General features: G+C 46.6%; 2 protein-coding genes across 3 annotated transcripts in view; one reads left to right on the top strand and one right to left on the bottom strand.

Moving 5' to 3' along the window:
* UBE2O (ubiquitin conjugating enzyme E2 O) overlaps positions 1 to 3,241 on the top strand; it is a 61,347-nt gene extending 58,106 nt beyond the window's left edge. For both annotated transcript variants that reach the window (XM_081850683.1, XM_081850684.1), the window contains 2 exons: positions 1,213 to 1,270; positions 2,386 to 3,241. In XM_081850683.1, the coding sequence (XP_081706809.1) occupies positions 1,213 to 1,270; positions 2,386 to 3,143 (816 nt within the window). In that variant the 3' untranslated portion in view covers positions 3,144 to 3,241. The remainder of the gene's footprint in view (positions 1 to 1,212; positions 1,271 to 2,385) is intronic.
* A 6,212-nt stretch (positions 3,242 to 9,453) lies between these two features.
* SPHK1 (sphingosine kinase 1) overlaps positions 9,454 to 13,200 on the bottom strand; it is a 33,977-nt gene continuing 30,230 nt past the window's right edge. Inside the window, exon 6 of the mRNA XM_081850781.1 lies at positions 9,454 to 10,707. Within this exon, the coding sequence (XP_081706907.1) occupies positions 9,873 to 10,707 (835 nt within the window). The 3' untranslated portion in view covers positions 9,454 to 9,872. The remainder of the gene's footprint in view (positions 10,708 to 13,200) is intronic.

Here is a 13,200-nt window from a genome sequence, read left to right as displayed (position 1 = left end):
TCCATTGGCTCCTCCAAGTACCATTGTATAAAATGCCTCAGATTGCCCTTCTTCTTCTTCTTCTTCTTCTTCTTCTTCTTCTTCTTCTTCTTCTTCTTCTTCTTCTTCTTCTTCTTCTTCTAAATCTCCTTCATCTTTTCCTCTCAAAAGACAAGGTTAGGGTGCTGTGCTAGCAGTCTGAAGATACTACTCTACAGTTTGCTGCCCATGCACATATCTCAGAAGTATATATGCACCCCTTAACTGTAGCTTGCGAGTGTTAAACCATTGGTTTAGTTAATGGGCTCCAAAGCTTTCTGCTGGAAGGGCTTCCATTCTCCCAGCCGGTCACAGCCACAGCTCAGAGAAGTGCTCCTAAGTTTATGAAGGAAGCAGAACAACACATAGCAAAATGACACAAGAAGCTTTCGTCAGAAAATACTTCCTTTCTTCACGACACACTTTAGAGCTGACCTCACTATTAAAAGCTGACATGATATATAAGTGGAATCTCACTACTGAAATCCGTTGTGGCTCAAAACACAATCATTCCACCAGATCTTATATACCGTATTTTTTGCTCTATAAGACTCACTTTTCCCCTCCTAAAAAGTAAGGGGAGATGTGTGTGCGTCTTATGGAGCGAATGCAGGCTGCGCAGCTATCCCAGAAGCCAGGAACAGCAAGAGGGATCGTTGCTTTCGCTGCGCAGCGATCTCTCTTGCTGTTCTGGCTTCTGGGATTCAGAATATTTTTTTTCTTATTTTCCTCCTCCAAAAACTAGGTGCGTCTTACGGTCTGGTGCATCTTATAGAGCAAAAAAATACGGTGCATTGTCGCAACAGCGCCGTCTCTTGGCTGTGTCCAGTTCTGCAGCTGCATTGGCCTTCATTTGGCTTGCAACGTGCAGCTCACGTAGCAGCCCTGTTCTTCAGTGCAGTGATCTTTGGGCTAGTGGAGCAGTGTGGTCTCCGGCCACCAGGACCAGCAATGCTACGGGCAGCCCTTACCACATAACTTAGAAGGTGATGCTCTGCCATGTGTGGCATCACCACAGTTCTGAGCATCAGCACAGGTCTTGGAACCTGCCTCTAACATAATGCAGATGTTACACCCATAATTACATAGAATGCCCAGCCCATCCACATGATATTAAACTCATTGTTCTCATGTAAAGCTTTAAAATACATAACATTAAATACATTGGCTTACTTTTTTGTTTGTCTATTCCAGGGCACAGAGAGGTGGACCAGTAAATCCAGCCTTCTCCAAGTACTCATCTCAATCCAAGGTAAATTCCAGTGTTGGAGCAGGGGAGAAACGTGGGGCCCAAGAGTACCCTTCAGCAAGGGAATATGAGAAAATAGGTAGAATAACCTACTTCTTCCGCAGCTAGCTGACTTTGTAGGCTAATTTCATTACCCTATAATTGTGGATGCCCATACGCATTTACTTTCTATTTCATGTCCTGAAAGGAAAACCACCACCACCACCTAGACAGCTGCCAGCTCACAGAAGGAGCTGCAAGTAACTCCTTGAGCTTGGCTGGCCATTAAAAGCCAATAAGCAACCAAGCCAGCCCACACAGTGTTTATTTTTGCATAGGTGGATTTTGCATCCCTGTTGCTCTCTGCAGGTGGGCATTCCGCAGTCTACTTGCTCCAAGGGAAGGGCCACTGTTGCATATGCTTCAGCACCCAACCTGGCATGTCCAGAGGCAGGTTGGAGCGCCTACATGAGTAGCTTTGTGTGTAGGATGTATATTTCAGGGGACAATGGGTCTCATGCAGGTAGAAGACATTAAGAAGTGCATTCTTCTCATGAGAAATTGTTGTGTGATTTGTCCCCTATGATAATTTAACATAATTAGTGTGCCTGGACTATAACCATTTTCTAAAGAAGCTAGGAAGACTTTCAGTTAGAACAGTTTGTCTACTGGCAGTAATTAAGGCATCCAAAACCCATAGAGGTGTTTTTTTTTCTTAAAAGAAAACTTTCCAAAAGTGCTGTCACCCTATGGAATTGTGCTTTAATTTTCATCAAAACTTTGCATGGTGGAGGTTTCAGCTTCATTACATAATGAGCCTAGTAATTCTGGGTTAGAATTCTGAAATGGGTGTTAAAACCACCTTAAATTTGGAGTAATTGTTGGGCTTCAGAGCCTGAATAAATAGGATTTTAGTTTGTTTTTTTCAAAACTGAGGTTATTTCCACCCCTCCCTTAAATTCTAAATAGTGCTTTCATCTTCCTGGTACATTTAATTCCTTGCCTTTTTTCCCTTTTCCAGCCGTGTCCCATAGTTTGCTCTAAGACAGCCGTGTGCATTTCCCACATCACTGCAACCTTCTAAATTCTTTATTCTCCCTGCTCCCTGTTCTTCCTCCCCTTCCGTTTTCTCACATCAGGGCTTATCCTAGTCAACGAGCCTTATTACAATGAGGCTGGCTTCGACAGTGACCGCGGTTTGCAAGAGGGCTACGAAAACAGCCGCTGCTACAACGAGATGGCTCTGATCCGGGTCGTTCAGTCGATGATGCAGCTGCTGCGCAAGCCAGTGGAAGTCTTTGAGCAGGAGATCTTTGAGCACTTCTGCTGCAACGGTTGGCGCCTGGTCCACCGCATCGAGTCCTGGGTGGAGACCAATGAGCTGGTGGAAAGGAGTCATGACCACATCAGCCTGGGAGAGCCTTCCTTTGTGCATTCAGCCTGCGGTGTTTTGGCAGAGAGCCCTCTAGATGGCATGGGGCCTCTGGGAGAGCTAGAGTTAGGGGCTGCTGCTGCCGCCGCCGCAGTTAGCCAGTTGCCTGACGGCAAGGAGGAGCTGGAAGACTCTGGTTGCGCGATGTCGACGCTTGCTGCCAGCGACGCCCATCAATATTCGGACTCGGAGAGCATGGGCCAAGCCAGGGCAACGCACTTTGCCAGAGACCCAACGGAGGAGGGTAAAGCTGCCCAAGACTCTGCTGCTCAGCCTAGTGTGAAACCAAAGAAAAGGAGAAAGAGCTACAGGAGCTTTCTTCCGGAGAGGAGCGGCTACCCCGACATCGGCTTCCCCCTCTTCCCACTGTCCAAGGGGTTTATAAAGAGCATCCGCGGAGTCTTGCAGCAGTACCGGGCTGCCTTAGTAGAGGCCAACATCCCAGAGTGGACAGAAGACAAATGAAACATCAGGTTAGGGGCAGACAGACGCACAGAAAAGGAGGGGAAGCCAGGAGGAAGCAGCTAGCAACACTTGTTAACAATAAATAGACTCTCAGTGCACTCATTCCTCCTCGGCTTGGTTTGTTATAGAGAAAGCAGAAGCTTCCATAACTCATTTTAGGCTCTCTCTCTTTCCCCCCTCCCACATTCCAGGTGCCCAGGATGGCTGAGCAACTCTGCACAGCGACACACACATGCACCCACCCACACCATGCTCCTGTTTCCAGGTTGATCCTGAGAGAATAGGAGCTGTGACCTTTCCATGCCAGACCTTGTGCGAAGCTGGCGTTGGATCTTCTCAACTCCTGTTGGTGCAAAGGCACTCCCTCTTCCCTGGGTGATCCTCTTGGGTGCTATGGGTGATCTTGATGGTCGAGAAGGCTTTTGATTTAAGCCTTGTTTTTATATCTTGCAAGGAAGATGCAGTGCTGTGGTTTTATATCTTGTGAGGAAGATGCAGTGCTCCTCTCTACCTTCAGACATAATGTCACTAAAGCCGGTCAGTTAGAAAGCCCTGAATAGCCCACATTTTCTGCTCTGTGCCAGTCCTGAGCACTTTCTTGATTTGGTTCGCTGCTGTGAGCTGAGGAGATAAATTCCCCGGAAATTGGTGTAGGCTTGGACTTTTGCTGCAAGAGAGCCACAAAGTGGTGAATATCAGGCGTTTGTTTTTGCTTGACTGTATGGGCCACTTTGAGACAGAAGCTTAAGTGCTAGGTGAGCTGTCCTTGATGTGGTCCATACTCAGCACCTCCTCTCTGGCTTTCTGAGGATTACCTGCTGTCTTATTTAAAATGTACAATTTCTTCTGAACAGCATATCTCTTTCCACTTTGCCTTGAGAGGGGAATAGTGCATATAGCGTAGCCTGCTACTCTCCTGGATACATGAACACTCTGCTACCAACTCAACTCTGTACACCGAGGTACCTCAGGATGGCGCTGGGACAATTGCATGGTGCAGCCCACATTTTCCGATTTCGCCTTTCACTTAGGTGTTTGCAAAGTGGCAGCTCTGCCCGACATTGTATCTCCATGGACTTACACCAACCTTATAGCAACAAGCCTCCACGCTAATATAGACAATGGGTTTCCCTAGTCCAGCATTCTTAAGTTACAATTGCAGCCTTTATTGTGAGTCACTGTTATTTCCTATCCCCTGATCCTAGGCTGTGTGCAACCACCACTGCCACCTCCCTGCCGGCTGTGGTACAGATCATGAGTGGCGATACATTCATATTTTTGCATCCTAGATGAGGTTACATTCTGTTCCTTGTTCAGCGTACCCACATCTTTGCACGGCGTCACAGTCACCCTTGTATTTTCCTTCCTCTGATCATGACCTGGATGCCCCCCATTCACCCTCCCACTTGAATAATCTAGTTGAAGAAGCTGAACAGGGTGACACGGATCTTGTGTTTACTCGGATATTAGTTAGTTGTTCTAGTGTTGCAGATTAAGATTTGAGAGGTAGCGGTTTTCCAGTTGGGAGGCTGCAGGATGCGATCTTTTGTGGCCATGCTGGTAAAAGAGCAGCAAAAGAAATTAAGTTGACATTAATACCCTTTGAGGACAGGGACAAGAAAGGATTTCTCCTTTTTTCTTTTTTGCTTGCATTTCCAGACACTCTGTTAATTGTGTGAAAGGGCAGACAGTGGGGGGGGGGGATCTGTCTGTGTTTCTATGTGTCATCACATTCCTCATGCAGATGTGGTCGCAGCGCCTCTTCTCCCCAAGAGACAGAGGAAAGGGCCACGTATTTTATTATGATGACACACTAACGAAAACAAGCAAGCTTTCCCAATCCCCCAATCACCTAGCTGCCTACCCTGTTTTGAGAAGTGGCTACTCTTCCATTTTGAGTAGGGGAGCAAGGTGGGAGGAGCCACAGAAGAGGAGGCAAATGGTGCTATGGGCTGCAGAGAGCTGAGCTTCAAGGGGACTCCCTTTTTCCAGAGTGCAACTGAGAGCTGTATCTTGGGATGATCTTGCTTACTCTTTCCTCCTCGGGATCTGCTGCCATCTTTTGCATCCATCAAGCACTGTCCCTTATCCTTGCTGTCGGGCCCCACCAGAGGCATGCACAGAAGTTTACACTTTCTTTTTCTATAAGCTTTTGAATAATGTGAAGCTCTAGGTTATGCAGTTGCTGGTGAGCACACACCGTGCAGCTATAACCTCTTTTTGGTGTATGTACGTAATAAAAGAGTGAAGAGAAATTTCCAAGAGGCAAATGCTTAAAAGACCCCAAGAAGCCAAAGCATGAGGCACATTGTTAGTCTTGAGATGGGCTACATGATTGTGATGTATAAATTTAAAATCTTATCTGTTTAAGTGCTGGGGAGGGAGGGGAAAGAAATATTACAAAAAAAAAGAAAAAAGAATTTCTAGCCTTTCTGTACAGTATTTAAAACTGATGGAGCTGTCATATTGGGGCAATGCTTAGAGGTGTGTTACTTTTGCAGCTGTGAATGCTTGGTTGCTTACAATATATGTATAAAGTATTGTGTGATTAATCTTTTTTTACTTGCAAACTTTGTTTGGCTAACTAAGATGTAGTAATAAAGGAGAGAAAGTGGCTTGCCATTACGTTCTGCCGCTGTGAGTAGGTTTGGTTGTGCTTGCTGTGTCTCTGTCCATCTGGCGAGATTTGTATATAACTCGAATTCTCATTCGCAACTAAGAGGGATGTAGGCATTCCTGAAGAAGCTGGGAAAGGAGGAAGCTTCTTTGCCAGTCCATCTACTATATGTCATCTAGGGAAGGGGGACCAGTCCTATAGCTTGTGAGTCACTCTCTACCTTCCCTTTGAGACCTTTTAAGCATATCTGGTGTCTGATTCTTGCTTGTCCTATTGAGGTATGTGTTTCAGTGTTACGTTACTTGATTATTTTTGAGGAAGCCCTCAAAATCATGTGTAGTGACTCAAGCAGTGACTGTACTCACTGCATTCTGTGAGTCTCAGTGTTACTTTGCACACTAATGACACATCCACCTGTTCACTCATGTAGCTGGAAGTGTGTTCTACCAGCAACCCTCAGCGGTAGGCTTTACCAAAGAAAACAAGAAAATTGTTCACAACATCTGTGTGTACGTACATTTAAGAATGGTGACAATGACTTAGTCTGACCTTCTCCTAGGTCTCCTTTCTGAAAACCCAGGCGCACACCTCAGCTCTTCAACCATAGCAACTGGGATCTTAAGTTGCCCAGTTGGTGAGAGGAATGTCAGGACACAGCAAGTCCTGTGCACATGTAAATCCTAATGTCCAACTCTCAGTATTCCATGTTGTGTCCTCGCTCAGCCTGCCTGGCCCCACATTGGATCAGAAAGTAAAATGTTATTTGGAAAGGTCATCAAATGTAAACAGCATTATTAAATATCAGTTGACTAAAATTCTGTGGTGGTACTCGCTGACCCTAGCAGGAGTGATTCATGACCATGTAAAACTAATATCTGGAAGGGTTGGTTTTCTTTCTTTCTTTACACATTTTCTGATCATCTAGTTTCTGTTCTCTTCCAGGAATACGAGTCAGGAGGCAGACAGTGCAATCAAGGTATAGAGGAGCATTCAAACCACATGACTCCTGTGGTTATACAGGTTAGACACAAACGTATGAATTTGTTATCTGGAGTGAAAGAACTAGATGTTCCAGAAAAAAAATATAAGCCAGTTCCTTTGCTCCAGTAAACATGCCACTCAGCACTGTGCTATTCATCATGTTTACTTTTTTCCATGTAAATTGAACTAGCTAGTCATCATTCATTGCTTTCAAATAAGAACTGCTGCAGTCTTAACTGATTGGGGTGTTTTAAACAAAAAAATGCGAGTTTGACTGTGGTTTTTCAAGGGTTTTTGTATAAGAGATATGGGTAAGAAAGAGTGTCTCTTCTTCCCCACCTTTCAATATGTTTCATCACAATCTCCATTCTTCAGTCTACTGAAGATTAGTTCCGCTGTTGCCCGGTGTGATAAGACTGCAAACCCCAACCCCCCAACCCCCAACCCCCATGTACGCTCTGCAATCTGATCACCCATTTTTCTTTGTAGAGGCAGAATGTATGAGTGGAGACTGCACATGCCGCTATACATTTGGCCTCTGCATAACCTTTTATGCTCCGTGTCCCCTGGGATTCTGTGCTATCTTGTGCACCAGCCTGGCTTCAAGGCAATGTATATCCAGTATATGTCGCAGAAGCCTCCAGACTCCGGGCCCCATCACCATAAGGGCAGAATCTCCAGCAGTTTTAATATAAGGCAGGGTGGGAGACCAAGCCATTGCCTTTGCTGAAAAATCCAGGCATTCAGAATGGTTTGTTAAAATGCTGAGGTCCATTTGTGGCTCTTGTCACAAGGACCATACACTGGCTTCAGTTATAACAAACCTTTTAAGAGCTAGTGTATGTGCTACAGCATACAGCTTTATCTATAAAATCTTGGCTTAATGTCTCTATTGCAGTGGTACCTTGGTTTAAGAACAGCTTAGTTTATGAACAACTTGGATTAAGAACGCTGCAAACCTGGAAGGTGGTTTTTGGTTTGTGAACTTTGCCTTGGAAGCAGAACATGTTTCGCTTCCTGTTGTGTGTGTTCCATTTGTAAATTGAGTCCCCTGCTGCTATGAGAAAGCACACATTGGTTTAAGAACGCTTTGGATTAAGAATGGACTTCCGGAATGGATTAAGTTCGTAAACCAAGGTACCACTGTACAATCAAAGCTAATTGTAGGATAAAAACAATAAATATGGTAATGTACTAATGTAAACACATTCTGCATAAACTCAAATGTGATTTCATAGCATCATAGAGCTCGAAGGGATCTCAAAGGCTGTGTGGGCCAACTTCCTGCTACTACAGCATCCCTCATAGGTGACCATCCAGCCTCTGCCCATAAACTTATAATGCAGGAGAATCCACCACCTTCTAAGACAGTGTCTGTTCCACTGTCAGATAGCTTATGCAATCAGGCGGTTCTCTAATGTTTAGTCCAAAGCCACTTCCTTGAAATTCAGGGCATGTGGTTTCGGTCCCATCTTCAACTACAGAAAACAAACGTGCTCCATCATCTTATGTGACAGCCCTGCAAATATTTAAAGATGGCTATTGTAGTCCTTTATTTTTCTCTTCTCTAACCCTATCCAATGCCACCAACCTTTTTTGTATAAGGACTTGGTCTCCTGAGCTCTCAGCTCCTTAGTTGTCCTCTGGACATGTTCCAGTTTGTTCAATCTCAGTCTTAAAACTGCAGTGCCCAGAAGTCGGTAGCAAAACATTGGTAACTGTTTTTGTGTCAATTCCACGAATTTGGTACTAAATATTTAAGGGATGGTTCTTGCAGCTGCTTCTGAGAGTTATGAAATCAGGATCACTGCCCACCCGACGACTTAATCTTCTTATTTCTTTACCTAAAGTATGTCTCCTGCATCATGAGATCTGTATTGCTGCTTGCTTTTTAGCAAACATAGTTAACCTGTGGCCCACCAGCTGATGTTGCACTCATAACTCCTATCTGCCTCAGCTAGCACTAGGACCACAAGTCGAAAGCTAACAATAAATCCTCCTGTCTACTTTTTTTGGTAGGAGAATGTGTGTGAGGTGAGGGAGAGAACACCAGCTTTAAAAGCTTTAAAATCTTAACTTTCTAAAATAAAGAATCCTTGTACATTATTTGAATCTTTCACCAGTAGGTTGGTGTGCAAGTATAGTAATGTTGGTTCCACCTTCATGTGTGGGTACCTCTGACAAAAATCACACTTTTCCGTTAGGACCCTTCATGGACCACTTTGATTTTGTCAGCATTTACCTAATGAATAACTATGAAAAGATGGACAGGAATCAGTTCAGCCATTTTTGGCAATACATTTCTTTTTACCATCCTAGCATGCGTCTGCGAGATGATATACTGGATATCTTGAGAAAAGCAGAGGTGTCAGTTTAGTCCAAATTAAGGTGCTAGTTTTGCCATAGTATGGTAGGAAAGTGGCAAGCATGTCAGTTTGTTGGTGTGCCCACTATGGGAGAAAGTTAGCGGCTCTCTCATTAGGCCAGTGTTACCCACCCACCTGTCAATGGCAGGCAAGACTAAAGGATTTGTTAAGATGTGCTTTCTTTCCAAAAGAACCACCTAAAACTTAGCATCAAGATTACTGCTAGCATCATTTTAACCTTAATTTTTCAAGAATTACCTTTTTCCAAAAGAAAAAAAAGCACTAATCTTTATTCCATCTCTCCTTAAGAATATAATCTGCTGCTACATACAACTTTGGGTGTGTGTGTGAGAGAGAGAGTGAGTTTATTTTTTAAAAAAATTACAGGAGGATTAAAAGTGGTCCCCAAAGTGGCATTGGACTGAGGCATTTTTATTCACGTAGCCACTGCATTGGGATGACAGCAGGTTCTCTGCTTCAGCCGCAGTTGGTGTGCATAGAAGGTTTGATATTGGATGGAGAGGCAAAACAGAGCTATGGTCTTGGAGACCTGCTTCATCTCTTCCTCTGGGCAGTGCAGAGCAGGAAGACATTGAAACTGCAGGGAAGAGTGAGAGTCTTATGCCCACCGGAGGACAGGCTCCACCATTACTCGTGTTGTAGTTTCAAAAAATGGCTCTGCAAGCCAAGTTTCCCCTGAGAATTATCCCTGCCAGAGATAATGTTGGTGATGTGCAGCATCGGGGGTCCTCCCACCCCGCCCCTTCAACTCCCTGTGCTACTGATGACACGGGCAAGCCGCCTGTGCATTTGACCTTGCACGGGTTCGCAGGGCAGTACTTCCCCATCCACAGTCATGGAGCCCTTGGGCACCAGGGGCTCGAGGCGAAAAGCTTTGACAGGCACATAGTGGAGGTAGGGGCTGTTGAGAGCCAGGTGCGTCCCTTTATCCATGGCCATGAAAAACTTGACCATGGAAAGCCGGGAGACCCCCGCCGTGACGTAGAAGAGGTGGATGGCATCGTCATACAGCTTGGCTTGGGGGGCCAACAGGAGGTCTGCTCCCAGGTGGGAGTGTTGGATGCAAATGATGGAGACAAACTCCTCCTCCGGGGCTACAGTCCAGTGCTCAGGAACGGGCTGCTCAAAGGGTACCAGCAAGGAGTCCTCGAGCAAACAGCTCTTGCTGCTGGCGCACGAAGAGACCGACGGGAAGCAGCTGTAGAGGGACTTCTTGCTGCTGAAGGAGAACTGTTCGGAGTGCAGCGCTGACGGGGAGCTGTGTCCCACCGCAGAGGGTGAAGAGCCAGGGCTGGGGCTCTGGTCGCTGCAGGGCAGGTAGGAGAGGCGGCCCTTGTAGACCTGGAGCGTCGTCAGGAGCTGGAACGTGCCCACGGTGAAGCGGGCGCCTCCCAGCTTGCGGTACCTCTCGCTGGCAATGTCCACGTCGGAGATGAAGCCCCAGCCGAAGCTCAGGAAGGAGAAGAGTCGCTTGCCTGAAGCCGTGTGGAGGGACATGAGATCCATGGGGGCGTGCAGGCCTTTGCAGAGGAAGTAAGTGCAGTTCATGAGCAGCTCCTCCTTCTTGAAGTGGCCCTTGCTGCAGCAGGAGAAAGAAAGGGAGCGTGTGAAAACAGTGCCACGGAAGGGGCCAGCCCAAGGGTAGTGCGGAAATGGTAGTGGGTTGCACAAAAGGTCTCCTCTCCTGAAAGTCAAAGGTCCAATTTACCTTCCTCTTCCACAGGGTGGGGGCTGGGACAAAACAGTTTTTGGACTGCTGCTTTGGTGTCCTTGCATGTTGCCAGTACAATCATACAGGTAAGCCCAATGCCATCCCTGAGCCACCACCGCCTCCCGTGCTGGAATGGCCGGAGGTGGTGACCTCTGGTGTGGGAGTCAACCATACAGTGGCCGTTTTGCTTCAGCTAGGTCATCACACAGGAAGAACAGTATCGGGGTTCTGTTCGCTCAAGGTGTTCATGATCAGCATTCTATAGGCAGCCTGTTGTCCCAACAGCCCCTTGTAGCCGCGTGAAAAAAGATGGGGCTGGGATGCAGCAGCAGATGGACAAGGGAGCAGTGCCATATTGCAGCTGTCAGGTTTCATCAGCTGAGACTAACTAGAGTGACCAGAGGGCACTGGACTCTCCCCACCAACATGAATCATCAAAAGTGCTCCCCCCACAAGTAGGGATTTGTGGGTGTTGGGGCAAAGACACACCTAGAGGCAGCAGTGGGAGAGATGGAAGCAGGGCCAAGGGCATCGGCTCTGCAGAGAAACTAGCTCCACTTGACCTGTTCTTGACCCTGAAGCATTTCCATTCAAGCCGTTCATTATACAGACTACAGAACTACTGCCTGGGTTTGCTGGTTTCCCCCTTAGCCCCTACCGGCAGGCTTGCAGTATAAAAGGACAATTTCATGAATGTGGCTCTGGGAACCACATTGGTGGAAGATCAGGGTAAAAAAAGAATGCCCCAAAGATGAGTTTCTACAGTGCTAGGTTTTATAAGTGAATGTTTATATCCATTATCAAGTGCTTAAACATCTTCCAGGCATCTGATTCACGACATCTACTGAAAACCAATAGGGCGGGAGAGGTCAGTGTTGCCACTTTTGTGGCAGGAGAAAACTAGGCTTCCATTCAGAGGATATAAGAGGTTTGGTCTGTTTAGCTCACTATTTTCTGCATTGACAATAGACTGCAAGGTTTCAAGGTAGGAGCCTTCCCCAGTCTTGCCTCAAGATGAAGCCCACTAAGAAATGAGGATTAGTCACAGAGCAGATGGGAAAGGTGGCCAGCTGTGGAAGGGGCAGAGGCCAAGGCTGGGGGATGTTGGCTGTGATTGCAGGGAGCGGATCGAAACCTGAGCTGAGGACTTGTAATTAAGCTTCTTTTGTGAATGCACATTGCCCCCTGATGCCCTTCCTCTTTGACAGCAGTGGTAGGAGATTACAAGACACCATTGGTTGTCAAGGGAAGTTTGTCAAGTGCAGCTGCCTTGCCAGCCTCACTAAGCAAAAAGATGTGCAATAAACAGGGCAGGAGCAGGTACCAATCTTGGTCCAGCTGCAAGCCTGGTAGAATGTCAGAATGAGCAAAAGACTGGGGGTTCCCATAGAGTTTTGGTTTTCTGAATGTCTCCTTGCCCTTCTATTCCTTGCAGAACAGAAGCCTGCAAAAGGATATCTACGACTTTGCAGCTCACCATTGCACCACGCAACTTAGCCTTCATGCAGTATCTGTTTTTATTTAACCACTCAGTGCTCATATACAGCCCTGAGCCCTCAGTGTGGAATGTGGGCTGGCTTTTTGGATGAGAGTGGGAGATGCCCTTTGCTCACTCTCACCCTATGTAGCCTTTGAAATCATGCTGCCCCATGACCCACCTTTCATGCTTTCCTCCAATGTGGGAACTGTATTGGGGCTCCTGCATCTTTTTAAACACCATAAATTTTAGATTGACAAAAGAAATATAATTCAGCATTAAGAGAGAAAGTGGAGGGGCTGGAACATAACTGTGGTGGCTGCTAGAAATCAGCCATGTGCTAGTGCCACTACACACACACACACAATTTCGTGCTTTTAGCCAACTGTAAAGCGAGGTGTGCACAAATAGGATTCTGTTGGTAGTGGCACCAGCACACCACCAGTTCAGCATGTGCCATAAGCCAAATGGGTGGGAAGCAGTTTCACCCACCCTCACTTACCCCAAGGCCTGAGGTTCCTAGGATGGAGAAGCCCCAGGAGCCAAACTTCACACATGCAATTTTGGGTACAAGAAGCTGGATAGTGCACACACCCAAACTACACAATTTGTTAGCGCCAAAGCCAGCAAAACTGGGGGCTAAATCTGCCCCCAGCATTGGAGAAGAAACAGAATCCTCCATTTCACCTGAGGACAACAGGCTAGTTGAGCAGGTACAGGGCAAGCCGTGTGGCACACTCAACCCTGTCCTCCTCCAGCACCTTGCCACTGCTTCTCCTTGACCCACAGCATTCACTTGACCCACAGCATTCACTTGAGACAGCCACCTCCCCCTGCCTGATGGTAGGACCGGCCCTGGAAACACACATGCAGAGCTGCCACAG

Source organism: Podarcis erhardii (assembly GCF_964252035.2).
Source record: "Podarcis erhardii genome assembly, chromosome: 2".
NCBI lineage: Eukaryota > Metazoa > Chordata > Lepidosauria > Squamata > Lacertidae > Podarcis > Podarcis erhardii.
This window is presented reverse-complemented; position numbering and strand designations above follow the sequence as displayed.